Source organism: Schistocerca gregaria, chromosome 4 (assembly GCF_023897955.1).
Source record: "Schistocerca gregaria isolate iqSchGreg1 chromosome 4, iqSchGreg1.2, whole genome shotgun sequence".
NCBI classification, from domain to species: Eukaryota; Metazoa; Arthropoda; class Insecta; order Orthoptera; family Acrididae; genus Schistocerca; species Schistocerca gregaria.
This window is the reverse complement of record NC_064923.1, coordinates 351,668,223-351,696,190: the sequence shown is the minus strand read 5'-3', so window position 1 is coordinate 351,696,190 and position 27,968 is coordinate 351,668,223. Positions and strand designations below refer to the sequence as shown.

At 43.0% G+C, this 27,968-nt stretch overlaps 1 protein-coding gene across 1 annotated transcript in view; it reads left to right on the top strand.

The window, feature by feature from the left end:
• Window positions 1-14,584: 14,584 nt before the first annotated feature.
• Window positions 14,585-27,968, top strand: part of LOC126267723 (methyl farnesoate epoxidase-like) — a 134,696-nt gene continuing 121,312 nt past the window's right edge. Inside the window, exon 1 of the mRNA XM_049973024.1 lies at window positions 14,585-14,709. Coding sequence (XP_049828981.1) covers window positions 14,599-14,709 — 111 coding nt within the window. The 5' untranslated portion in view covers window positions 14,585-14,598. The remainder of the gene's footprint in view (window positions 14,710-27,968) is intronic.

Genomic DNA, 27,968 nt, shown 5'->3' with positions numbered 1-27,968 from the left:
ATATTTCAGCTTTATAATGCACGACCGCATGTTGCAGTTCCTGTATGGGGCTTTCTAGATACAGAAAATTTTCGACTGCTGTCCCTGGCCAGCACATTCTCCAGATCTCTCACGAACTGGAAACGTCTGGTCAGTGGTGGCCAAACAACTGCCATGTCACAATACGCCAGTCACTACTCTTGCTTAACTGTGGTATCGTGTTGAAGCTGCATGGACAGCTGTACCTGTACACGCCATCCAATCCCTGTTTGATTCAATGCCCACGCGTATCAAGTCGTTATTACGGTCAGAGTTGGTCGTTGAAGGTTCTGATTTCTCAGGATTTATGCACCCAAATCAAGTGAAAATGTAATCACATGTCGGTTCTAGTATAACATATTTGTCTAATGAATACCCGTTAATTCATCTACATTTCTTCTTGGTGTAGCAATTTTAATGGCCAGTAATGTAATAGTGTTTTCAGCGAGTTACAATTTAGCAAATCACCATTAAAAACAGATACAACAGATAATGTTTTATAAGCAAGCCACTTGCTTCTGGGCAGAAGGCCTTACACGCCAGGAATGACAGTAAATTAATAATTATTTAAGACTCGTTGCCACTTGCAAATTAGAGGTATTTAAATATTAAAGGCAAGTCGCCACAAACACAGCAGACGGCATCAGACGCCGGAAATTGCAGTAAATAAGGTTTTAAGGCTTACTGCTAAAATACAAATACAAAACTAGAATTTTAAGGCAAATGACCACAATCACGGCAGAAGGCCTTACACTCCGGGAAAGGCAATAATATAAAAAAAATTCTGCAATCTGCTGTTAAACAGCAAATACAATGTTGTTGTGGTCTTCAGTCCTGAGATTGGTTTGATGCACCTCTCCATGCTACTCTATCCTGTGCAAGCTTCTTTATCTCCCAGTACCTACTGCAACCTACATCCTTCTGAATCTGTTTAGTGTATTCATCTCTTGGTCTTCTTCTACGATTTTTAGCCTCCGCTCTTCCCTCCAATGCTAAATTGGTGATCCCTTGATGCCTCAGAATATGCCCTACAAACCGATCCCTTCGCCTAGGCAAACTGTTCTACAAATTTCTCTTCTCTCCAATTCTATTCAATACTGTCTCATTTGTTATGTGATCTACCCATCTACTCTACAGCATTTTTCTGTAGCACCACATTTCGGAAACTTCTTTTGTCTTCTTGTCCAAACTATTTTCGTTCATGTTTCACTCCACACAAATGCTTTCAGAAACGTAATCCTGACACTTTATCCTAACTCGATGTTAAACAAATTTCTCTTACTGAGAAACGCTTTCCATGCCACTGCGAGTCTACATCTTATATCCTCTCTACTTCGACTATCATCAGTTATTTTGCTCCCCAAAGAGAAAAACTCATTAAGCGTCTCATTTCCTGATCGAATTCCCTCAGCATCACCCCACTTAATTCGATTACATTCCATTATCTCCGTTTTGCTTTTGTTGATGTTCATCATATATCCTCCTTTTAAGACACTGTCCATTCCGTTCAGATGATCTTCCAGGTCCTTTGCTATCTCTGACACAATTAAAATGTCATTGGCCAACTTCAAAGTTTTTATTTCTTCTCCATGGATTTTAATTCCTATTACAAATTTTTCTTTTGTGTCCTTTACTGCTTGCTCAATACACAGATTAAATAACATCGGGGATAGGCTACAACCATGTCTCACTCCCTTCCCTACCACTGCTTCCCTTTCATATCCCTCGACTCATATAACTGCCATCTGGTTTTTGTACAAATTGCAAATAGCCTTTCGCTCCGTGTATTTTACCCCTGACATCTTCAGGACTTGAAAGATAGTATTCCAGTCAACATTGTCAAAAGTTTCTGTAAGTCTACAAATACTAGAAACATAGGTTTGTCTTTTCTTAATCTATTTTCTAAGATAAGTCGTAGGGTCAGTATTGCCTCACGTGTTCCAACATTTCTACGGAATCCGAACTGATCTTCGCCGAGGTTGGCTTCTTCCAGTTTTTTCCATTCGTCTGTAAATAACTCGTGTTAGTATTTTGCTGCCGTGGCTTATTCAACTGATAGTTCGGTAATTTTCGCATCTGTTAATACCTGCTTTCTTTGGGATTGGTATTATTATATTCTGCTTGAAGTCTCGGGTATTTCGCCAGTCTCATACATCTTGCTCACTAGATGGTAGATTTTTGTTAGGCCTGACTCTGTCAGGGCCGTCAGTAGTTCTAATGGAATGTTGTCTACCCCTGGGGCCTTGTTTCGACTTAGGTCTTTCAGTGCTCTGTCAAACTCTTCACGATGTATCATATATCCCATTCCATCTTCATCCACATTCTCTTCCATTTCTATAATATTGTCCTCAGGAACATCGCCCTTGAACAGACCCTATATATACTCCTTCCACCTTTCTGCTTTCCCTTCTTTGATTAGAACTGGGTTTCCATCTGAGCTCTTGATATTCATGCAAGTGGTTCTCTTTTCTCCAAAGATCTCTTTAGTTTTCCTGTAGGCAGTATCTATCTTACCCCTAGTGATATACGCCTCTACATCCTTACATTTGTCCTCTAGCCATCCCTACTTAGCCATTTTGCACTTCCTATCGATCTCATTTTTGAGACATTTTTATTCCTTTTTGCCTGCTTCTTTACTGCATTTTTGTATTTTCTCCTTTCATCAATTAAATTCAATATCTCTTTTGTTACACAAGTATTTCTATTAGCTTTCGTCTTTATACCTACTTGATCATCTGCTACCTTCACTGTTTCATCTCTCAAAGCTACCCACTCTGCTTCTACTGCATTTCTTTCCCCCATTCTTGTCAATCGTTCCCTAATGATCTACATGAAACTTTCTACAACCTCGGTTTTTTCAGTTCATTTACGTCCCATCTCCTCAAATTCCCACCTTTTCGCAGTATCTTCAGTTTTAATCTACAGTTCGTAACCAATAGATTGTGGTCAGAGTCCACATCTGCCCCTGGAAGTGTCTTACAATTTAAAACCTGGTTCTTGAATCTCTGTCTTACCGTTATATAATCTATCTGATACCTTCCAGTATCTCCAGGCTTCTTCCATGTATACAGCCTTCTTTCATGATTCTTGAGCCAAGTGTTACCTATGATTAAGTTATGCTCTGTGTAAACTCTACCAGGCAGCTTCCTCCATCATTTCTTCCCCCCAATCCATATTTACCTACTACGTTTCCTTCTCTTCCTTTTCCTACTAATCAGACCCAGTTACCTATAAATATTAAATTTTCGTCTCCCTTCACTATCTGAATAATTTCTTTTATCTCATCATACATTTCATCAATCTCTATGTCATCTGCAGAGGTAGTTGGCATATAAACTTGTACTACTGTGGTAAGCGTGGGTTTCTTATCTATCCTGGCCACAATATTGCTTTCATCATGCTGTTTGTAGTAGCTTACCCGCATTCCTATTTTCCTGTTCATTATTAAACCTACTCCTGCATTACCCCTATTTGATTTTGTATTTATAACCCTGTATTCAACTGACCAGAAGTCTTGGTCTTCCAACCACCGAACTACACTAATTCCCACTAAATCTAACTTTAAACTATCCATTTCCCTTTTTAAATTTTCTAATCCACCTAAGCGATTAAGGGATCTGACATTCCATGCTCCGATCCGTAGAACGCCAGTTTTCTTTCTCCTGATAATGATGTCTCCTTGAGTAGTCCCCGCCCGGAGATCCGAATGGGGGACTATTTTACCTCCAGATTGTTTTACCCAAGAGGACGCCATCATCATTTAATTATACAGTAAAGCTGCATTTCCTCGGGAAAAATTACGGCTGTAATTTCCCCTTGCTTTCAACTGTTAGCAGTACCAGCACAGGAAGGCCGTTTTGTTTAGTGTTACAAGGCCAGATCAGTCAATCATGCAGACTTTTGCCCCTACAACTACTGAAAAGGCTGCTGCTTCTCGTCAGCAACCACACGTTTGTCTGGCCTCTCAACAGATACCCATCCGTTGTGGTTGTACCTACGGCACGGCTGTCTGTATCGCTGAGGCACGCAAGCCTCCCCACCAACGGCAAGGTCAATGGTTCATGGGGGGGGGGGGGGGGGGGGGGGCGGAATACATTAGCAAAAGTTAATTAAAAAAACAAGCAACTGTTCCAGATGATGCTCCATTAATTGGCCTCTGAGAAGCTCCGGCAACAAACACTTTCGCGAGCGAGGTAAGAGTTGCATTCACTTCACAAGATGGTAACTCAGACAAGTGGCAGTCTAACGAATGACTAATGATAATCTTGCTGAAGCTACCTCACGCCCGATAATCCAAATGCATCGATGGACCAATACGCCAAAGCCGGAACCAGCGGTCTGCACTGCGTCCAGAATGTTGTCCTTAGAACCCCAGAACGAGAAAGGAATCATTACCACTAGAGTAGAGGAATCACCAATCGGCCTACAGTCAAGAAAGCTGTCAAAATTACACTCCTTACCGGACAGCAGCGGCAAGGCGAGGAAACGTACACAGCCGTTACATACACTAACCCCGCAGGACAGGTAACTGGGGCATTAGCGGCCACCAAGCAAGAAAAATACCGCTGGTTGAACTTAACAAATCGTAACAAGTTGAACACAGTAAATAGTAATAAGAAGTGGAGGAGAGCTAATCAGATAGACCTTCCCCAACCACTCCACTCGCTGCTCTTCACCTCTGCGGCACTAGGAGCAGCAACACGGACCCAAGTCACTGCGGAATCGCGGGATATCACAATGGTGGAGGTTTCTCTAATTGGATTGAAATGCACTCATCTTAAAGCTTGCTGGACCCGGTTTTCGACGAAGTCGTCCACCCTCGTGACCAGAGCCCTTCCATCTCTCAGTCCTTGCGTACCGGCAGCGGTCCCGGCGTGTTTCCGCACTGCGCGGTCCTGGCTTCTCCTCCGTACCCAACCGAACTGGCCCTCTCATACGACCCGGAAAACAACGACGTCCGACGTCGCCCCAAATATAGGGCCACAGTTACTACATATCGATAACCGCCGTTGCTGCCACTGTAGGACAGGCAACGCTTGCGAAACCGAGTGGCACCCAGTCAACACGAGAAGAAGACAAACAACCACAACCATGCCAACTAAACGATACCGCCGGGCCTCAACAGAAGGCGGAAATCTACAACAGGACCAGCGCGAGCCACAGCATGGCTCTCTTACCTATGGTTTTTTAATGTCAATAGGCATAGGTAACCAGTGTACAGGTTTTAAGGGCAACATGATGTCTTTGCACATTCCTGGCTATCAGCATCAGTGACTTCAGTTAACTGCATGCACATGTAGCCGTTTGACATGTTGTAAATGGTATCTATATAAACAATTCAAATTTGAGTTAAGAACTTAGAGAGATTCTACGTCCACTGATAGGTGTCTGTTTTTTGTATGTTTTCTGGTTTCTACACAGTCTTGTGAAATTCAGGAGGTAAAGTACTCACAAGATATGGTGGCCGTGCACAGCGACGAATATTCGTCCGAAGAGCCACGTAAGTTCCTTCGTTCGTTCTGGACGGAAGTCCGTCACTGTTTGCCTGCACTCGGACAGTCGGCGACAAGCTGCACTGATGCAATCGAAGCACATGCCCTGCAATCTTTCTGAAACGATTTTACAGAAACTAATCTGTAAAATAATTCATTTTTGTGTAATGTCACTTAAAGCTTAATATGTCAGCTTCTTGATGAAGTGCACATCATTTTGTTATTGGTCATAGTTACTGTAATATATGCATTTAAATAAGACACTGCACGAAATTCGAAAAAGTTTGCAATTAAAAATAGGGATCCGTATTTATTTGCGGTTGGTCCATATTACTCCATATGTTGCTGGTTATGAAATATAGCTAACATATTCAAATTTTATTTAGAATTCAATGGAGGTTTCCGTCTGTCACTAACCTAGAGAAAATTGATATTATGTAGCACACTCCTTTGTGACCTCCTGCACCAGCCACAAGGCCAGAATGAAATATTTATAACATGCCTCATAACACATAAATGGTTTGAGATCTCAAAACGAGATATTGGCAAATGATAGTACACAAAAAGGAAAGTATTTTGTCATATGGGTAATGTGTGAGACTTCATTATTAACTATGTTATTCAACAGACGGTTTCGACGAAAGAGTTTAATTTTTAAGTGCCATCGGTAGCTGGTGAAATGAGAATTGCTATGGGTTTTGGAACAACATAAGTGAAGACGTTACACGTTTAGTTTTGTACCAAGGATGCGCTTTTTCATAAGCTATTGACGATCCTTGACCTTAGCTCCTCAATAAACTTAATAAATCATTGTTTAACGATTCTGATGCAGCTGCATCTGCACAGCACTTTACTGAAGTGACGTTTGTAAACTTCGCTGTGTTTTGGCGAAAGAAGCAAATTTTGAAATGGCAAAAAGAGAAATGTTGGTGTATTGAAATTTTGCCACTCACAGTGCTTCTCTTAAAGTTACAAATGGTTGAGAAGGCAGGTGAAAATAAATCGCTGCTTCCGCTGCTTATTAAGCCGAAATCTTTTTCGTTGTTACCCAACCCAGAGGTGACATTAGATATTTTTGGATGGTCACCATGCAAGAGTAGGTGTGGTAGGGCTTAACACAATATTTATTAAATACAAGTGGAGGTTTCAGTTTAGAATGAATTTCCCCTCCAGCACACAACATTTCCCCTACTGTGCATTGATGGCCAACCCACAAGCCCCACCACTACCACTCCCCACTCTTTGCCCAGCTGACTGCGCGTCTACCAGCCACGTTATTCTGCATGAACTCTACTTATGAATAACACTGTGTAAACTACCTAGTGGTACTACAGGAAAACTGTGCTGTTGTACAAATTGAAGTTTCAGTCTTAAAAAATTGTAGCACAGTTGTGGAAGACCTACAAAAGATCGGCATTTGTTGCACAGAATCAGAATGGTTCCTTGAAAGGGCACAGTTGATTTTCCCCCCGACCTTATTCACTATTCAAGCTTGTGCTCTGGCTCTAATGACGTCATCGATGGTACATGAAACTCTAATCGACCTTCTCACAATCGAAAATGATTTTATGTCCCTCTTGTTTTACTACATCTTGAATTTTGTTGATGTTGTAATCCGTTTCAGTACTTTTAGCCAGTTTGGATCAGAATTTCGTTTTCATTATTCCACTTTACAATCTTGTATTTCTCCAAAGTTCAAAATTCTATATAGGTATTTGTTTGCTTCCATTAAAAAACAGATAGTCAAAATTGCTTCCCTGCAACCTTTTTTTGCAGCTAAAAGGATATTTGATCAATATCTCTTCCATTTATTTATTTCTGTTCGTCCTTTTTGTTCTAGTTAACAAATTTAGAGAATTATACGTCATTTTTTGCGTGTAGAAATTCCATTTACCTTTTTTTATTTGAAACTGTTCCCTTACCTCCAAAAAATAGCTTCATCGCCCACACTAGTCCTGAATATGAACTGCTACCGATCTCTCGCACTGCCACTCTTATGAGTACCATTTCAACATCCATCCCGTGTCCACACTTTACTGTGACACATAAATCTCTCCTTCCACACCTCAGTATAGCATATAATCGCCTCCCCTGACCTCATCGTGGAAAAGATTGTTTAGTAACTCCACTTCAATGACGTTGTTGTCGGTAACATTATCATTCCTATTACGCAGTGAAGGTAATGACTGTCTCTTGCCGATGATATATTGTACATACGACTAGAAATTCTTGGAATTTCCGACAAGTTTCGGAAATAAAGTTTTTTTGTGGAATCTGTTAAAATCATCTCGCACTGAAAGCTGGATCTAGTATTTGAGCTCTGCAAACAGTTGCCAATATTGGAGACTGTGCGTTCTTTAAAATCAGGCATACTTTTTAAGTTGTTTGTACAACAGTGTCTTGACGTTTTTTGTGTACCATAAGGGATCTGTTCCATATCTCATTAATTTACTTGATATAAAATTCTCAATTGTCGTCAATAATATTTCTTTGAAGTTAAACCATATTTGATTGACACATACATAATATGGAAAGACTGGCGACGGTCTCTACGGAAGGCCTCAAGCGAATTTTTATCTTTCTTTAATAGATATATTTTGCTCTTATTTTTGGTAGTTTTGCATGGTTCAATATTCAGTCTCGCTACCGTGACCTTGTGTTCAGTAATTCTTTTAATTGACATGATGCTCTTCGTTTGTTCACGACTGTACACGGCTAGCAGGTCTTCTATGTCATTGCAATCATTTGAAGTTTACTGTTGTAGCCACATCTTTTGGGTAGTGGACTCCCGATCTATTAATAGATCACGAGTCCACTAATCAAAGGAGGTGAATACACCGGTAGTGGAGACTGTGTAGGGTGGAATGGAGGTTTTAAATTTTAGAGCAGCTCAGAAATATTCAAACAGGGACACAGCATCAAAGGCATCAGGTCAAACACAAGACATTAATTAGAACTAGAGAAGTTCAGTATCACAGTTGTAAATTGTTGGAGCTCTGTTGGAGCTCTAATCGCTCATAAAAAGCACTGAAAAGAAATCTCTTAAAGCTGGCTGAGGGTAGAGACGACTGAAGTATTTACCAGAGACCTGTGTTCAGGATGTTCAGGATGGACAGACTAAACTCTCTGACTCAGACAATATATTCCATGAAAATGTTCAAGGGAAATTTGAGCAACGGTACCTGACTCGTGTAATTGTAGTTGGTGGGGACTTCAATCTATCCTCGATACGTTAGTGAAAACACATATTGAAAGCGATGGTAGGCACCGTTTTCCTAAATTAAGATAAGTGAAATGTTTTGAAATTCTTTTAGAACTTGTAAAAATTATCTAAGATATAAATTACACAAGTTATTTATCTACAAAAGTAGATCAAGGAAGAGAAACCCTTCCTCTGCCAGCCAGTACAATTTGTAAATTTATCATAAACAGTTAATGAGAAAATGTATGTAAAATTGACAAATTTCGCTTTGTGGGTATATATGGTAATGTCTCCTCTTAAAACTGAAACTAACTATGCAAATGGAATTCTTTTCTCTTTCAAAATAAGTTCTAAGTACTTATTCCTCTGTAAAAATCTCATTCCACTACTAAATACTAAAATAAGAAATAGTATACAAAATTCATAATTAATAAAATATTCCGTTCTATTATGTGGTGATATAAGGGATTTCACTTCAAAACCCAGCTTAAGAGCCTGGAATATTTCATTAATTGTGGCAATTCCGGCTGTTAAAGTTTATATTTTACAACTTTAGAGTATTTCCATGTAAGATGAGCCTTGAGCCCTTTAAAAACTTCTCTCTAGGTAGGCTTACTGTATTGTTCTAGTTTCAATAAAATTGATCTATCTGTTAAAATGTGTGGAAAAGAAAGAAAATATAAAATTTATGTTAGTTTTGTTTGTTAAGTGAATTTTTTAATTCTATTATTTACTTACAGTTTCATTTTTCATGAGAAAAGTTGGACAAAATATCACGTAATTTTATATTGATGTGTTAGAGATAGGACACCATTTAAGTTTCTAAGTTGTAGGTTACATGTGAAGGAAACTCAACAGTAAGTACTTAAATTTTAAGAAATTTTTCTTGAAAGGGATTGAAAATTGATGAAAATGGTCAAAATGTTTGTGTATACAACTGGAAAGGATAACAAAAAGTTGTGAGTGGAATGAAAGAAAAATTGCACAGTGGACCTGGTTTCGACTGCTGGTGACAGAATCAATTTAAACTGACATGTCCATCACTAAAATGGTGTCAGATAAAATGTTTGCACCAAGATTTGCGCCACATGGGATTTGTTATTTATTTACTAGTCAAAACCCACAATTGTAAAATATATGACAACAGAAGCCAAAACGTTCCAGTAGGCCTTCTGTGATATACTTGTGCATGTGTGGTTACATGCCACCACAGACTTTAATAAGTGATTTTATCCTAGTTAGAACAAACTTATTTGAAATGTAAACTATTTTATTGAGTCCCCTTTCTAACTGGGCTGAAATTACGACTTGGGTAATACTTGAGACCGAATTCAGTGGTGGCTTAGCTCATAAAAATACATTCGCAAAAATATTGCAAATGGCTCGTTTACGGATCCATGTTTTTGCTTCGATTATTAAACTCTTCAATAAACCATTATTCGAAAGATAGCCCATATGAAGAGCACCTTCATTGAAATGGGTTCAGTAATAACTCTTATATAAACTGAAAGTATATTTTCGCAGTACCATTGTTCATTAAGCATTTATAAACAAATGATCGTGGTTCATGTTAATGATAGCGATCAAAGACACCTGTACTTTTCCACAGGAATCACCAAAGTTTAGAGCTTGTACCTTCCTTTTATAGACAGTCACTGAAAGGGAACACAGACTTGTCATGTTTGGAGCTTTCCTTTTCCTCAGTTTGTTCACAGTATTAAATTAAAACAACTGAATTCAGATTCTTCTGATTCTCACTTACTGTAGTAGAAACTGATGCAACAACTCCGTTTTCTTTTTCTAAATGGATGATATTATCCTACAAGATGCAAATTCAAGTAAATTAGTTCACATTCCCTGAATGATTGGAGTTGCTTCACTCTCGCCCCCTAAATACATTTTCTCTGCTTGTAAGAACAGCAAAGGAGCATAACACAGAGCTGTATCAGCGTTCCAAAGAAACCTTTATAGTTTCGATCATTTTTGGGGTTCCCGTGACTGAAATGAGAGGTGAGATTAAAGGTTTCCAAAGACATGGTCAGCTTACACGTAGCTCGTTGTAGAGGGAGAGGGACCTATTGTTAAGGTACACTCGAAAACACAGTGTAGCTTGGCATCTCTCTCTCTCTCTCTCCCACTCTCTCTCTCTCTCTCTCTCACGCGCGCGCGCGCGCGCATACACACAGACACACACACACACACACACTCAAAGCATTGTCAAAGGTGAAATAAACAAAAGACAAGTAAGTAGAAAATGCTATGGACAGCAATGGATTGAAACCCAGACCAGCTAATTTTCAATTGCAATCTGACATTTATCCTCAGAATCAAAGAACCACATCCACAATTGGGTCTCTGTAAGTCAATTATTGTAAAAGATGATTGAGGAACAGCTGCTGTTCAACATATAACGTAAAATTAAAAACACCTTCCACTGTCTATAATTTGAATATAATTTATTTATGCGACCAGTTTCGGCGTTTCACTGCGCCATCTTAGGGCCCCCTGACCAACGGAGCTGAAGAATCCAGCGGATTGTACAGTTGAAATGGGGCCTACGTTAAGTAAGTGATATCGTATTGTGACGCGCTCAATGTGTGTTTAAGTAATGATAAATTAAGATATTTTATCCATTTTGGATCTTATGAAATCCACGACTATTAACGATAGTCGGTGAATGACGCAACCAGTCCAAATACTTTTTGAATGTTTTATTTTACTGTCATAACCGGTTTCGGCAATCATGTCCATCTTCCAATGGCTAACATTTTTTGTTAAATAGATGCATTGTTCAACAGCATGTCGTATGCTACACAATACGTTCCAGTAGATGGCAGTTCGTTTTGTTGTGGTTCGCGTGGTTTTCTAATTCGATCCTCAACAGGCATTTTAAGAATATTACGAAGAGTTGCCACAGTATCTTATTTACAATATGTGTGCTGTAGTGGAATTCAAGAACGTATACATTGAGCTATAGAACCACATGTACCACAACCAAACGAACAGCCATTAGCTGAAACGTATTGTGGAACAGACAAGATGTTGACCAAAACATCTGTGTAACGAGAAATATTAGCCATCTGAAGATGAGCATGGTACTATAAAACAGGTTATGTCAGTAAAATAAAACATTTAAAAAATACTTGTGGTTGACTGCGTCATTCACCGATCACAACATAAATTATTTTTATTCTTTGGTTGTAGTGGGTTCAAATCTGTTGAATGCATACAGAAATCTTTAATCAATCCACTGAAAGTTATTCATAATAAAGATTAAATAATGATGATTTCGACTGACTTTCGTAAATTATTTGTAATCTGATGTAGTACGTGAAACTATTTTTACATCTGCTATCACAAATCTAGACAATGATCTGATGCATATTCATAGACCAAAGTTCGTTAAACTATGTAGGTACAAAAAGCATCATTGAAGTAATTACTCACGAAATATTTCTGAAATAATAAAACAGAGGTGATTTGTTTCCAGCTTGCTACATAATGATGTACTCGGCTTATGTACCCCACGCGGACACACAGAATGAAAATTATGAAAATCTTTGCAACATATATGCAGTGTTGTACCATGTTTAGAATATCCATTGTTAATCTTTAGAAGAACTCGACACCCTGGGCTGTATTTAATAAAAATCTTATTATACGCTTTAATGGCAGACAACAACAATCAAACTAATTCAAACATTGTTATTAGTCCGATATTTGGTTTAGGATACTTTTTTATATAAGGAAAGGCTTTTTTAACTAACAAGACTTAATTTATTTTCAAACGCACTTAGCATTATAATATATTACAGACCATAAAAGGCAGTTGAAAGAAATCAGACATTGCATGCATTCAGTCCAATAATGATCAGTCATGATTATGTTCACATACAACAAAAGGAAACGCCTTTCATTTTTTGATAACGTCTTTATCAACTCCGAGAGACTCTTCGTCCGCTGCTTACTGATAGCTTTTTGGCCTCACAGCACTGTACATTGAGTATAATTATGCGGTTATTTTATTTATTACATTCCAGGAGACGGCACAGTAGACCTCTGGTTTTAATAACTCAATACCTTCGTTCATCAATCGAAGATTGCTAAGCAAACGTTCAAACGGAACTGTAGGGATCTCTGAGCTGAAACCAGAAGTCTACGAATGCCAGTTATTTAATGGTGGCCCCTGTTTTGACTGCACCTGAAGCTGATTATACCTGTACATTGGTCACGGGGCCTGAATATGGCGTAGTGAGACGCCGAAACACGTGGCATAAATGCATTATATTCAAATCATAGGCGGCTGAAGGCATTTCTAATTTTGCATTTTACACCCATAATTAGTGAACACTAGTAATAAATTAAAAGTACGGCTATAAAATGACATATTAAGCTATGAGAGAACTATCAATACAGGAGCATATGCTCTGTTCAGCTCTGCAAACAAAACGTGAACACAGTATTGTTTTAAATGTGAATGTATGCTTTCCTGGGGTATACAGCTGGCGAAGAGTTCTCGTGCTTCCAGCCGGGTGGCGGTGTCTTCAAACTGCGACGTTTCGACGAGTGACATATTCGTCATCTTCCAGCGAAGTGCCGAGGCTTTGCGGATGCCGGTCCCTTTATACCTGCGGCGTGCCCCCACCACCTGGCCGCGGGAGGCTGGGTCCAGAGGAGCCTGCGGGCGGGGTGGAGGGGGAAGCGGGTGCGCCGTTCGTGTCTCCGTCAGAGCATTCCGGTCGCGTCTCGTGAGCTGCACGGTTCTCGGGGCGTTCTTGGCGTATTGCGGCTAATGCTGGATCCAAGGCCGCTCTCAGTTGATAACCTCCGTCCCTGTTCACAAGATCCTCGTTGACCCGTATTTCTATTGATTCTTTAATGACGCTGTCCCAATAGCTCCCGGCTCGGCACAGCACCCTGGTGTTCTCGAAATCAAAGGTGTGGTTTTCTTTGATGCTGTGTTCAGCTATAGCAGATTTCTCTATCTGTCCAAGTCGGACATGCCTGGTGTGTTCCTCGCGCTTTTTCGAGATGCAGCACTGCGTTTGTCCAATATACTGTACACCACATTCGCAGGCAATGCTGTATATACCAGGTGTGTTGAGTTTGAATGGTTCTGAGCTGAGCCCAGCAGCTCTTTCATCTTCGGCGGTGGTCGAAAGACGGTATTTATGTTTGATTTTCTCAGTAGCCTCCAGATTTTGGCAAATATGGGCCTCAAATATGGAAGAAAGGCGAGTCTCTTGTTAACTTCCTGTTCCTCTTCCTGAAATTTGTCAGCTGAACATAGCATCAAAGAAAACCACACCTTTGATATCGAGAACACCAGGGTGCTGTGCCGAGCCGGGAGCTACTGGGACAGCGTCATTAAAGAATCAATAGAAATACGGGTCAACGAGAATCTTGTGAACAGGGACGGAGGTTATCAACTGAGCGCGGCCTTGGATCCAGCATTAGCCGCAATACGCCAGGAACGCCCCGAGAACCGTGCAGCTCACGAGACGCGACCGGAATGCTCTGACGGAGACACGAACGGCGCACCCGCTTCCCCCTCCACCCCGCCCGCAGGCTCCTCTGGACCCAGCCTCCCGCGGCCAGGTGGTGGGGGCACGCCGCAGGTATAAACGGACCGGCATTCACAAAGTCTCGGCACTTCGCCGGAAGATGACGAATATGTCACTCGTCGAAACGTCGCAGTTTGAAGACACCGCCACACGGCTGGAAGCACGAGAACTCTTCGCCAACAGTATTGTTTTTTATCGGTGGTGAGTACACCGTAGACTGATGTCTGGCCGTGGTGTCTGAGCAGGCTACCGCTTCCCGCGTGGCGACCAGCTGGTGCAGACGCTGATGGACCTGCAGGAGGTGCGTTCGCGCGCCTTCGACATGACTGGAAGCAAACTTAGCGCCATGCCGTGGCTGCGCTTCATCCAGCACGAGGCAACGGGCTACAACGCGATCACCAAGTTCAACGAGATAACAAGCGCCTTTTGTATGGTAAGTACTGGTAGTCAAGTCGTGAAGCATGCTCTCAGTGGATAAGGAAAAAACTTTGTAGTTAACTGGGGTAAAGAAACCGAAGCGCTTGAAAATTTGCCTGGTGGCGAGGTAAAGCTAGTCGCCTGACTTGAATGAAACCTGTATCTCAGGGCTGTGAAGATACCCACACCCACAGGAGTTATCACTCGCAAGGTTGGCAGAATGCATAAGAATCTATTTGGCACTGTCTCTAATGACAATTCATGGGTTGACCCTCTTTGCATAATTTTGCAATATATTGAATAATCTCTCCCGAAAATGTGGTTAATACGGGAAAGCATGAAGTTGTTATATAAATTACTGAAATAAAAGTGAAATTTAGTATAACAATGAGATTTATTGATGTAATGCACATATGAACCAAATCCTTAGATACTATAATAATGCATGACCAGTGAAGTGCATAACAAGTGCAACAAGTTTCCATGATTAATTAGGTGGCAAAGTTAAAATGGGCGGATATCACATATTTGTAGGTCCCTTTCCCCCACTGTGAGTGGGCTGAATATCCTAACAAATTGCTAATTCCTTACCACGTGGTACAGTGACTAAGTAAAAATGTTCAGGTATAAAATCCCACATGCAATTTAGATCTCCTGTGTGCACTATGCGTGCAGAAGCGGTGCTGAGGGGTGTAGTGTCTTGCGATCGGCAGGTAAGAACAAAATCAAATTTGAACACACACATTAGTTAACCAAAAATACGCCTTCTTGGCACGCACTCATTTCCAAACGCAAGAACAAGAAGCACAACAATTATTGAGATGATACAAGCCAGATAAGGGTATAAGATAACAAAAAGAGCCACATAGAGTGGCTGAGTGGTTTGAGGCGCCCGCTGGAGGTTTGGGTCCTCCCTCAGGCATGGGTGTGTGTGTTGTTCTTAGTTAGTTTAAGTAGCGTATAAATCTAGGGACCGATGACCTCAGCAGTTTTGTGCTTGAGGAATGCACATACACTTGAACATCTAACAATGGAAAGAAAATAATAACCAAAATACTACCCTACACAAAGATACAACTTACTACTGCAAGCTACGGCGAATGTCAATTATGCTGGAGCTGTCATAGGTATTGGCTTGAGCTGTCTTAGCTGTAGGTACACACTGCCGGTCTGACTGCTGGCGTGCTTATAACGCCGATTCGGCGGAGAGCTACACGTAGTTACATTAGTTCCAATTGGTGGATCTCTGGCACATAGCTTTCCACAAAGTAGCTCCGTGTTTATACGGATAGTGTTTTGGTGTTTACATCCACTGTCGATGTTTTGATCTGAGCTCTGGAAGGGAGGTTAGCCGTCCACCTTGCTTATCTGTTGTGTGGGCCCTCTAACTGATAAGGCGTCGCTATGACATTTCTACCCCTGGAAAAAGAATGCACAGTACGACAAACGTCCAGAGGAGTAAGGGCATCCAGGCCGACATCCATAGGTTTGTGGCCAGCAGGGGCAGGAGGCGGCAATGCAGCAGTGGCAGTTGGCAGCAGAGGCAGAAGCGGATGTTCCATCACAGGGTGGCCGGCGACAGGCAAGGCAGCTCCCTGGGGCGTCATGGTCCAATAGACGGGGGCAGAGCTGGTTGAGGTGCCAGCGGGCAGCAGAACCGTTGGTCCACCGTAGAAACGCCATCCACAGAGCAGGCTCCCAGAACTCCTGTGGATAAGATCCACTTCCAGATCTCCTACCTGACGTGGAAGGAATGCGCTGAAGTGCGACCGGGAGGCTGTGAAGTCTCAGGACAAGGGCAGATAAGCGAGAGGAGAATGATGGACCGTGAAGTATCTCTGCTGGACTTTTAACGACATGGGGGGCAGCACGGTATGTAGCCAAAAAAAGAAGCATGCCCTCCTCCAGTGGGTGATGTCTCAGCAGCTTATCAAGCTGGTTCTTGAACGCCCACACAAACCATTCTGCGTGGATGTTTGACACAGGGTTAAATGGGGAAGTGTGGACGAGGGAAAGCCCATTGGCAGCACAGAATTGTTGAAACGCGGTCGAAGTAAAGTGTGGACCATTACCCATAACGATCGTTTTGGGGAGTCCCTTGGCAGCAGAGAGGCACCAGAGAATTTTGATAGTCTTAGCGGAAGTGGTGTTCATCATGCAGGATATGAAAGCGTATCCCAATCTGTAGGATGAGTCACTGGTTACCATGAAACGGTCTTGCTATATCCAAGTTGAGACATTCCCATGGAGCAGCTGATCAGACCATGAAAAATACTGAGGTGTGGATGCTGCGTAACGGGTTTGGCACATGGTACAGGCTGAAACGAGGGAGGTAATGTCTTTATCTAATCTGGGCCAATAAAGGTGGCGGCAGGGCAACTGTTTGGTGAGAACGATTCCCCACTGACCAGGGTGGAGGAGGTCGAGGACACGGCGGCCCAATGCATGCAGTACGACCACCCTGGGAATGTCTGAGTCACTACCCAAAAGTATGACGCTATTGCGGAGAAAAAAACTGTGCCAATGATCCCAAAAATGCTGGACTTCCGCATCGCAGATGCCACTCAGAGGTGAGAAAGACAATATCAAAGTCGAACATCACCAGGAAAAGGGACGCGCTGTCCATGAGGGCACTGTAGTACTCGGGTGAAGCAAAGAAACCAAAGGTTTGTGGTCGGTCTGCAGAGTGAAATGACGACCATACACGAAATAGTAGAATTTCGTCAGAGCGAAGACCAGCTCCAAAGCTTCCTTTTCAGTTTAACTATGTTTGGTTTGAGCGTTGGTCAATATTTTGGATGTGAAAGCTACCGGCCTCTCAACGCCATTGAGCACTTGAGAGGGGACAGCACCCAGGCCATCGAGGGCAGGGAAGGGTCGTAAGTGGCCAGACATGCAGGGCGGGAGAGAGCTGACTTGACACTTGTGAAAGCCTGCTCTCATGCTGCATCCCAACCCCAACGCACACTCTTGTGCAACAATCCGGACAGGGGCGCCGAAATCTGGGCGGTGTTGGGTATATAACGCCGATAATAGTCAATTTGATGGAGGACGGATTGGAGTTGCTTCACGTTGGTGGGAAGAGACAGGTTCTGAATCACCTCGACACACTCCTTAGAGGCATGTAGGCCACAGGCATCAATCGTGAACCTGAGATAACTGACCTCGCTCACAAAAAAAGTCACACTTCTCTTTATGCCAATGCAGGCTAGCCTCGGAAAAAGTATGAAACAGCCTACCCAGCTTGTCCACGAGGTCCAATGCGGACGAGCCACCAACAATGACATCGTCCAGATAACTTGCTGCACCGGGCACCTGACTTTTGAGGTGTTCCAAATGTCTTTGGAAAATGTCAGGGGCACTGGCAGTGCCAAACGGGAGGCGGTTGTACCAGAAAAGGCCACACTGATATTGATGACTAGGATCTGCTGTGATTCTTCGTCCAACGGCAGTCGCAAATAAGCATCGTGCAAATCAGTTTTGACGTAAACGGTGGAGCCCACAAGACGTGCGAGTATGTCATCCACCGATGGGACTGGATATGAATCGATGAATAACTGAGAATTTACCGTGACCTTAAAATCGCCACAGATGCGTAAAGCACCATTCAGCTTCTCGATTAACACGATAGGCGTCGCCCAGCGGTTGTGTATGACGGGAGAAAGAATGCCATCGTCGTGTAAGCAGTAAGCAGCGAAGTTTCACCTGGAGCGTGTCTCGGAGAGGAAATGGAACCAGATACGCCTTAAAACGAGGCACAACAGAGTGAAAAAGTTGAACACAAGCAGTGAAACCCTTAACCCCTGGTGCAGAGGATGAAAACAACGTTTCGTATTTGCTGAGCAATGGGAAAGGAGGGTAGCCAAGGAAGGTATTCCAACCGCTGTACCTCATGCTTCACTGACAAACGCAGACGAGCAAAAAGTCCACACCCAGAAGGATAGTAGCGGCGGAGGAGCCGACCACAAAAACCTGAGCAGTGAAGGAACGACCATTGTAGGAGGTTTGTGTCGAAAAAACGCCGTCGGCTGATATATAGTGATTCCTGAAACTACGCAAGACGCAAGTGTACGGAGACTAAGCTGGCGAGCCCAAGCATTGGTATGGGGCACCACCCACAACAGAAACAAAAGATGCCATGTGAACCTGGAAGACCACAGGAATATGCGCTGTCTCCAAGGTAAGGAGGAAACGAGCTCCCGACTGGGGAATGCTGGAGAATACTATTCCGTCAGTGGAATGCAAGGCTTCCAGGTCCAGCGCTGATGATTCGTGACGAGACTGTGCGTCCGCGGGAACCGTGGCATCGACGCGAAGTTTCTGCAAAGCCTGAGACACAACGGCGATGGGGCCTGTTCGGCTGCAAACCGTGCACCTTGCTCACTGGTGGGGGCAGTCCTACCGATGGTGAGCTCGAACACAGTCCGGACTTGATGAAAACAGCCGAAAGACTTTCTGTCACCGGATGTACCAACAGACTAAAGAAACTCCTGCTCAGCGCTAGGCAACTGGCTAGCCGCAAAACAATCCGAATAATCCAGTGAGACTGTTCAAACGCACGAATGATCGGCAGACAGGTGTTGAGGAACAGGTCCTGTAACTTCAAAATATCAGCCCAAAGACCCTCGTCTGGTGCGTGAAACACCACCATATCACGAATCAACGAAGAGGCATAAGACTGCTTGCATTCAAAGTTGGCGCACTGGAATTTGCAATCGCGGGAGAGACCCTGGGGCGTCCTAATCCATTCCCGATGTGTCTGATCTGGGAACTTTCGACAAGGAAAGAAAGACTGACGGGCGGAAAACGTGTATTTGTGCGTCAAAGTACTAAAAAAGGCAGTCTTTATACGGGTAAAGGAGAGATCTCGAGGGGACTGCCCAGGGTACAGTCGTTGAATTAAACAATACATCTGTAGACAGATGTTGCTAAATAAAAAAGCTCAACTTCGATTTTCGTCGTGGATTCCATGTACCAGTAAATGTTGTTCCAACGGTTCGAAATAAGTTGACCATGATTCGACAGACCTATCTAAAGCCGGAAACGTCGGTGGAGCCACATGAGAAGTGTTCATATTACCCGTGACGGAATCAACTCTATAAGCTACCTCTTGCAACGCTGGGGAATGTGGGCGGTGGTCTGACCTTGTGAGCGCTGCCCGAATCTCTCGTAGAGTTTCCGTCAAACACTGCAGAAATTCCTCTAAGGAGGTCAATTCTTCCGAAAATGAAACTTTTATCCCCGTTGCGAATAACTGTAGTGACCTTTGGTCGGCAGGAAAGAACTAACGATCAAGTCTGAACACATTTTATTTTAACAAAAATACGCGTTCTTGGCATGCACTAATTTTCAAACGCAACAACAACAAGAAGCACAACAATTCATGTGGTGGCACAAGCCAGATAAGAGTGCAAGACAATAAAAAGAAAATAATAACCAAACTACTACTCTACACAATTACAAAGACACAACTTTCTACTGCAGGCTACAGCGAACGTGTTCTGTGCTAGACCCGGCGTAAGTACTGGTCTGATCTGTCCTACCTATAGGTACATACTGCCAATCTGAGCCTGCTGGCGTCCTTATAACGCCGATTCAGCAGAGTGCTACACGTAGTCACATTAGTTCCAATTGGTGGATCTCTTGTCACATGGCTTTTCACGAAGTAGTTCCGTGTTTATGCGGAACGTCTGTTGGTGTTTACAACCACTACCGATGTTTTGATCTGAGCTCTGGAAGGCAGGGCCTGTCTGTTGTGTGGGCCCTCTGATAAGGGGCCGCTATGACAGGGGGGCATCAAATTAACTGTCTGAGTTCCTACTTTGCCAGAGCTGCAAAACACTTTACCAGACCCTGTCCTCGATTTCTCGAGTCGACTATCAGCGATGCGCTGCACCGCTGGCCGCATTCAGGACTGCTAAACACACCAAATAGTTGTGGGCATGCCCGATGTTCTGATAAGTCCACTTTAAGTCGTGCTGGCAGGTTCCACGCAATCCTCACCGCTTTCCCTCAGGTAGAGAGAGCGCCCCTGGGGCCCGATAGTCCTGGAACCCAGCCGACTTGTCCTAACACAACACCCCTGTCTCACTCTCTTCTCCCACCCTGAATGTCCACCAACAGATCTTGGAAAATAGCGAATGTAGAAGAGGAAAGTCAAAACAATATTCGGTGAGAGTAAAAGCAAGTGTGATAACATTAAGAGTGAAACGGGAATTCCGCGGTTAAATACAGAGGAGGGAGTGGATAGGTGGGAAGAGTACTATAAGTGGGTATAAGAAGAAACAGGAGTCGATTTAGAAACAATAGGGGATCAGGTATTACAATCAGAATTTAAGAGAGCTTTGGAGGACTGAAGATTAAACAAGGCAGAAGAGATAGACAACATACCATCAGAATTTCTCAAATCATTGGGGAAAATGGCAACAAACCGACCATTCAAGTTGGTGTGTAGAATGTATGAGTCTGGCGACATAGCATCTGACCTTTGAAGAAATATCATCCACACAGTTCCGAAGACCACCAGAGCTTACATGTGCGAGAATTATCGCACAATCAGCTTAACAGCTCATGCATTCAAGTTGCAGACAAGAATAACATGCAGAAGAATGGAAAAGAAAGTTTAAGATTTGTTAGATGACAATCACTTTGACTTTAGGGAAGACAAAGGCACCATAGAAGCAATTCTGACATTGAGGCCGATAACAGAAGCAAGACAAAAGACAAATCAGGACATTTTCATAGGATTTGTCGACCTGGAAAAGGCGTTCGACAATGTAAAATGGTGCAAGATGATTGAAATTCGGAGAAAAATAGGGGTAAACTATAGAGAGAGACGAGTAAAATGCAATATGTAGAAGAGCCAAGAGGCAATACTGGGGGTGGAGGACCAAGATTTAAAGTGTGTAAGACAGGGAGGTAGTCTTTCGCTCTGATAAGAAGTAATAGAAATGAGAGCGACGAAAATTTTACATCAGAAATGATGGTCACGACGAAGATGAAGTTAAAGAATTCTGCTACCTAAACAGCAAAATAACCAGTGATGGCCAGCCGCGCTGGTCTCGCGGTTATAGGCGCTCAGTCCGGAATCGCGCGACTGCTACGGTCGCAGGTTCGAATCCTGCCTCGGGCATGGATGTGTGTGATGTCCTTAAGTTAGTTAGGTTTAAGTAGTTCTAAGTTCTAGGGGACTGATGACCACAGATGTTAAGTCCTATAGTGCTCAGAGCCGTTTTTTTTTTTTTTTTACCAGTGATGGACGGAACAAGGAGGATATCAAAAGCAGACTAGCACTGGCAAAGATGGCATTCCTGGCCAAGAGAAGTCAAGTAGTATCTAACATAGGGCGTAATTTGTAGAGTAAATTTCTGAGAATGTAAAACAAAACTTCCTGGCAGATTAAAACTGTGTGCCTGACCGAGACTCGAACTCGGGACCTTTGCCTTTCGCGGGCAAGTGCTCTACCATTTGAGCTACCGAAGCACGACTCACGCTTTACTTCTTCCAGTATCTCGTCTTCTATCTTCCAAACTTTGCAGAACTAGCACTCCTGAAAGAAAGGATACTGCGCAGACCTGGCTTAGCCACAGCCTGGGGGATGTTTCTAGAGTGAGATTTTCACTCTGCAAGCGGAATGTGCGCTGATATGAAACTTCCTGGCAGATTAAAACTGTGTTTCCGACCGAGACTCGAACTCAGGACCTTTGCAGGTTCGCAGGAGAGCTTCTGTAAAGTTTGGAAGGTAGGAGACGAGATACTGGCAGAAGTAAAGCTGTAAGGACCGGGCGTGAGTCGTCCTTCGGTAGCTCAGGTGGTAGAGCACTTGCCCGCGAAAGGCAAAGGTCCCGAGTTCGAGTCTCCCTCGGGCACACAGTTTTAATCTGCCAGGAAGTTTCATATCAGCGCACACTCCGCTGCAGAGTGAAAATCTCATTCTGAGAATGTCGTTTGGAGCACAGCAATGTATGGCAGTCAAACATGGACTGTGGGAAAACCGGAACAGAAGAGAATCGAAGCATTTGAGATATGGTGCTACAGACGAGTGTTGAAAATTAGGTGGACCGTTAAGGTAAGTAATGAAGAGATTCCGTGCGAAATAGGAGAGGTAAGGATTATGTGATACGCACTGGCAAGGAGAAGGAACAGGATGATAGGACATCTGTTAAGACATCAGGAAATAACATCGTGGTAGTACAGAGAGCTGTAGAGGGTAAAAACTGTAGATGAAAATAGATTTTGGAATACATCTAGAAAATAACTGAAGATATAGGATGCAAATGTTACCTAAGAGTGAAGAGGTTGACACAGGAGAGGAATTCGTGGCGGGCCGCATCATACCAGCCAAAAGACTGATGGTTCAAAATAAAAAAAAGTAACACTGGTCACCTGGTTTAATTCAAACAACGGTTAATTACAGCCCTTGCTACCCGATCACCTTCATAACGAAAAACAAATTGATGAAAACAGCCAGCCGATGTGGCAGAGCGGTTATAGGTGCTTCAGTCAGGAACCGCGGTGTTGCTACGGTCGCAGGTTCGAATCGTGCATCGGCCATGGATGAGTGTGATGTCCTTGCGTTAGTTAGGTTTAAGTATTTCTAAGTTCTAGGGGACTGATGACCTCAGAAGTTGAGTCCCATAGTGCTCAGAGCCATTTGTACCATTTGTTGTGAAACTCAAAGGCTGCCGGCAGTACCGAAGTTAGATGATTGTTGACAATTCTTGCGCCAGCAGTGTCTTTCGCTCTTGGAGCACGCGTGCTCTGGTATCCAGCCTGACGAGTTTGAAAGCCCGTTGTAGCGCTATCTGTGGGGATAACGGTCGTCCTGCCGGCATATCGGCGCTTGCGGCTGCCCTTAAACGATTTAATGAACGACTGAAGCGATTTCAGATATTTGCTGTAGCTATATTATTTCAGCTATACTATTTTAAATATTGTCGTAGGGCTTTTTTTTTATACTAGTGCTCCATATGTGCCCTCCCTCTATTGATTCCACAGACATCATGTTTATAACCAAGATTTTCCACTTTTGCCGCAGCATGTCCCTGTTAGTGTGTTCAAAGGCACTGTTGATGCAAGCACGCAGTTCTGATGGGTTGGTGGCAGCGAAGACGTAAACACTGAGTCTTTCACATAACCCCACACAAATAAATCGCATGGGGTTAGGTCGGTAGAGCGTCTATGCTATGGTATGAATTACTGATGATAGTCTCCCACCCCCAAGGCCGATCCATCAGGTTCCCCTCCCCCCCTACCCCAAGTCCGATCCATCAGGTTCTCATTTTCTGTTTGAGAATTCTCGAACATCGTGATGGAACGGGTATGGAGCACCATCCTGGTGGTAGGTGAAGCCCACACTATCAGCATCCTGTTGCGACATGAGCCAATGCTCCAGCAAATCTAGATATACATGTTCTGTAACGGCCATTTCGCAGAAGAAAAATGGGCCGTAGTTTTTAAACAGTGAGACTGCGCAGAACACATCAACTTTTGGTGAATTCGAATGTGGTACACTACAGAAGGGGGATTCTCTGTCTCTCAGATTTGCACATTGTGCCTATTCACTGTGCTACTCACGAATAATGTTGTTTCAGCACTGGATAAGAGTTTCGTTCAAAACCCATCCTCTACCACAAGCTGTGCCGCTGAGCTGAAAATTCAGTGTTGGACATTGTCATCGGGAATCAGGGCTCGTGGCCATTGCAGGTGGTAAGGCTTCAGGTTTAGCTGTTTCCTCAAGATCTTCCAAATGTTCTCTTTCGATAGGTTCAGCTCTTCGCTAGCTCTGTTCTTCTACTTCTCTGTGCTACATGTAGAACTCGGCCGCGGGCGGTCAACCATTTCTTCATTCACTTCAGGCCTACACATCGAGTTCCCCTTGCAGGGGCATCTTGAAGGTTTAAACTAAGCGTACCACCCTCGAATGGAGTTGTGAGTTGGTGTATCTTTGCTGAACTTCATTCTGCAATATCGTTGCACTATTACGAGAGACTGATGTGAGTGCATTTCAAGCGCAACATACGCTTTTTCGGCGCCTGTGGTCATCTTGCCTCGTTGCTCTTTGCTGCACTCTCATGGCACAAATGCGAAGTGCTGCTCAACTGTACAAAACTTTTGAGTTTTTCTATGTGAATTTTCGGTTTTGCGACAATGTCAATTAATGTAGCTACAGTGAATTTATGAAATTGTTGTAATCGTTAATAATGACCATGTACTTATCTCGCTACACGTTGTTGTTTGATTCTGGATTTTCAGCATTTTAGGTTTTTATCTTGATGTATTCACTGAACTTGTTCTTCCGCCGTATCGTCATTGTTGTTTGTCCTCTGTTGTAGTCCTCCTATTTACTTTCGTCGACTCACTGTCGGCGCCCTTGGCCGATCGCCCAGACCCTGCAGATTCCCGATCTACTACTACTGCCACTACTACTACACACACACACAAACACACGCACACACACACACACACACACACACACACACACACACACACACACACACACACACACACACACACACACATCATACACACATACACACACATGCACATACACAAAAAACAATTATGCTGTTCGGACCTGCGTTGTAGATATTTCGTAGAAACGTTAGGATGAAATCACGACAAGTTTTTCGTATCTATATGTAAGTTAAATCAGTCATTAATATCATGAAAAGAAAAGATTGCTACTCACCATATAGAGAGGAGACCCGGAATCGCAGACAGGAACAACAAAAAGACTGCTATAATATGTCTACATTATTGATGACAAATTGCTGGTTGGTTGACTCGGGGGAGGGGACTAAACAGCGACATCAACGATGCCATTGGATTAGGGAAGGATGGGGAAGGAAATCCGCAGTGCCCTTTCACAAGAACCATCCCAGCATTTACCTCAAGCGATTTAGAGAAATCACGGAAAACCTAAATCAAGATGGCCAGACGCGGGTTTGAACCGTAGTCCTCCCGAATGCCATTCATGTTTGCTCCACCTCGCTCGGTGACAAACTGCTGGAAAGTGTCCAGGAGTAACTATCCATAGCGACCTTAAATAGAATGAACACATAAAAGAAATAGTAGAGGAGAAGCAGATGCCCGACTGAGGTTCATGGGAAGAATCATAAGGAAATGTAAGTCATCCACGAAGGAAGTGGCTTGCAAGGCGCTTGTTCGACCGATTCTTCAGTATTGCTCAACAGGTGATCCTTACCTGGAAGGACTGATAGAAGACGCAGAGAAGGCCCGTCTAAGAATGGAGCACTCAATCACGTGTTCGTTTAGTCCGCACGACATGCTCAACAAACTTCAGTGGCACACGTTACAAGAGATGAGCTGTGCAACATGATGAGGTTTACTATTGCAATTTGCACTGAACACTTTCCGGAAAGAGCCAGACTACATATTACTTCATCCCAAACTCTCCTCACGATGTGACCACGACGAGAAAATTCAAAAAAATAGAGCTAATGCAGAGCCTTACGAACAACAGGAAAGTGGGGATCGGTTAGTGACACCAGACGTAACCTCCGCCACACACCGTTAGGCGGCTTTCGGAGTATGTTGTAGATATACATAACAATCTGCCCTATGGCAAGGACGCTGATGTCAGAGTATCTCATCATTTGTGACCCATATCGTCGCTAGAATGGTCCCCCGTTACTCTCTGCTCTGCTTATACAGTTTCCTTACCGTGTCAAGTAGCCACAACGCCACCAAGAAGAGTTCAGCCTCGCAATGTTCAGTGGTCATAATGTTTTGGCTCAACGGTGTATACTCTTTGTATTCAGTGCTAAAGTCTGGATAAGGAGAAACTGTGATACTAGCAGTCAGCTTTGAGCGATGGCGTAGTACACATGTGACAGACGATATAGGCAACATAACGACTATAACGTCATGTCATTGCCGATGTTTTGAAATAAGAACAAGATAGACAGTTTTCATTGTGAGAATTAAGTGCACCGGTGAAAGGTATATTGATTTGCAACTGTTATTGTCAGTCGCATATAAATAAGACAAAAATTTCTTAGAAAGAAAAAGAGGAGAGTACCACAAAAACAATTACCCAGCGATAATGCGTATTGGAGCGTACAACACGAACAAAAAATTTCTTATCAGCAGTAAATCTTGACCAGTATCGGAAAATGCACTTTAGCTATATAGCTCAAGGGGAGACAGCGTTGCAAATTTCGAACATAGGCGTACTTTTCAGTAGTAAGTAGTAAAAGGATTTGACACGAAAAACTTGAGCTACTTGTCGGAAAGAAACCGAATCGAATATCGTAGAAATGGCTCTACAGCAGGAGTGAAGAACACATTGCACAGTCTGACCTAAATATGAGACATTCCGCGGCGGCCGGTTACCATGTACTAATTTGCTACATCAGACTGTAACTATCGCACTACAATTATGTTGTTTCTCTTCGAATGTGAGTTGGAAATCGCACTAAAACTATGCTACTGCTCTTCGAATGCGTGCTGGTATACAAATAAAATGGACGGAAACATGTTTTGTAGTGCTCTCCCCGTTATAATTAGAAATCATTGATGACTGCTGAAATGATGGTCAGCTGTGCTACAATTAACTCAGTCTTCGACTGCACATGCTATGATGTGACGTCATCCCTTCTGGCTCCATGAGTGCTACGTCACTCACAGTAACGGGACAATATTTTCTCTGAAAGTGCATGTAACGTATTGTGTGAGCGTAGAGTATAAGAGAGGCTTAAAGAATAGTTGAGCAACTGTAGTATGGCCAAGTGGTCATGTGCACTGGCTGACAATTCACTGGCTCGGGTTTGATTCCCGCTGCTCCCATACTTTTTCAGTTTTTTATTCCTCTTAATATTACACGATTAACTATAAAATTTAAATGTATTTGAACACTACAATTCATTAGATTGGTGCGTAAGTTCATTGCATTTTTCCATAGGTTTAATGAACACAACATGTAACGGTACGACCGACCACCTTAATCGGAAATCGATGCTAATGTTATACCCCTGCGAGGAATTTCTGAAAGTTGTGACAGTGAGATAACCTAATGGAAACAGAACAGTCAAACTGGGATTCTTTTCCGAAACACACCAGCAAGGTATAACCAACAGTAAACGGTGGGGCAGGAGCAGACGTTCTCCCAGCACAAAAGTTAGTTGTAACTTTATATATTAAAAGTGGTCGCCATCCTAATTAGCCTTTCTTGTGTCAAGCAAAATGATAAAGCAGAAGGCACTGCTAAGGCTAACCTAACCTTCCTTGACACACACACACACACTAAACTCT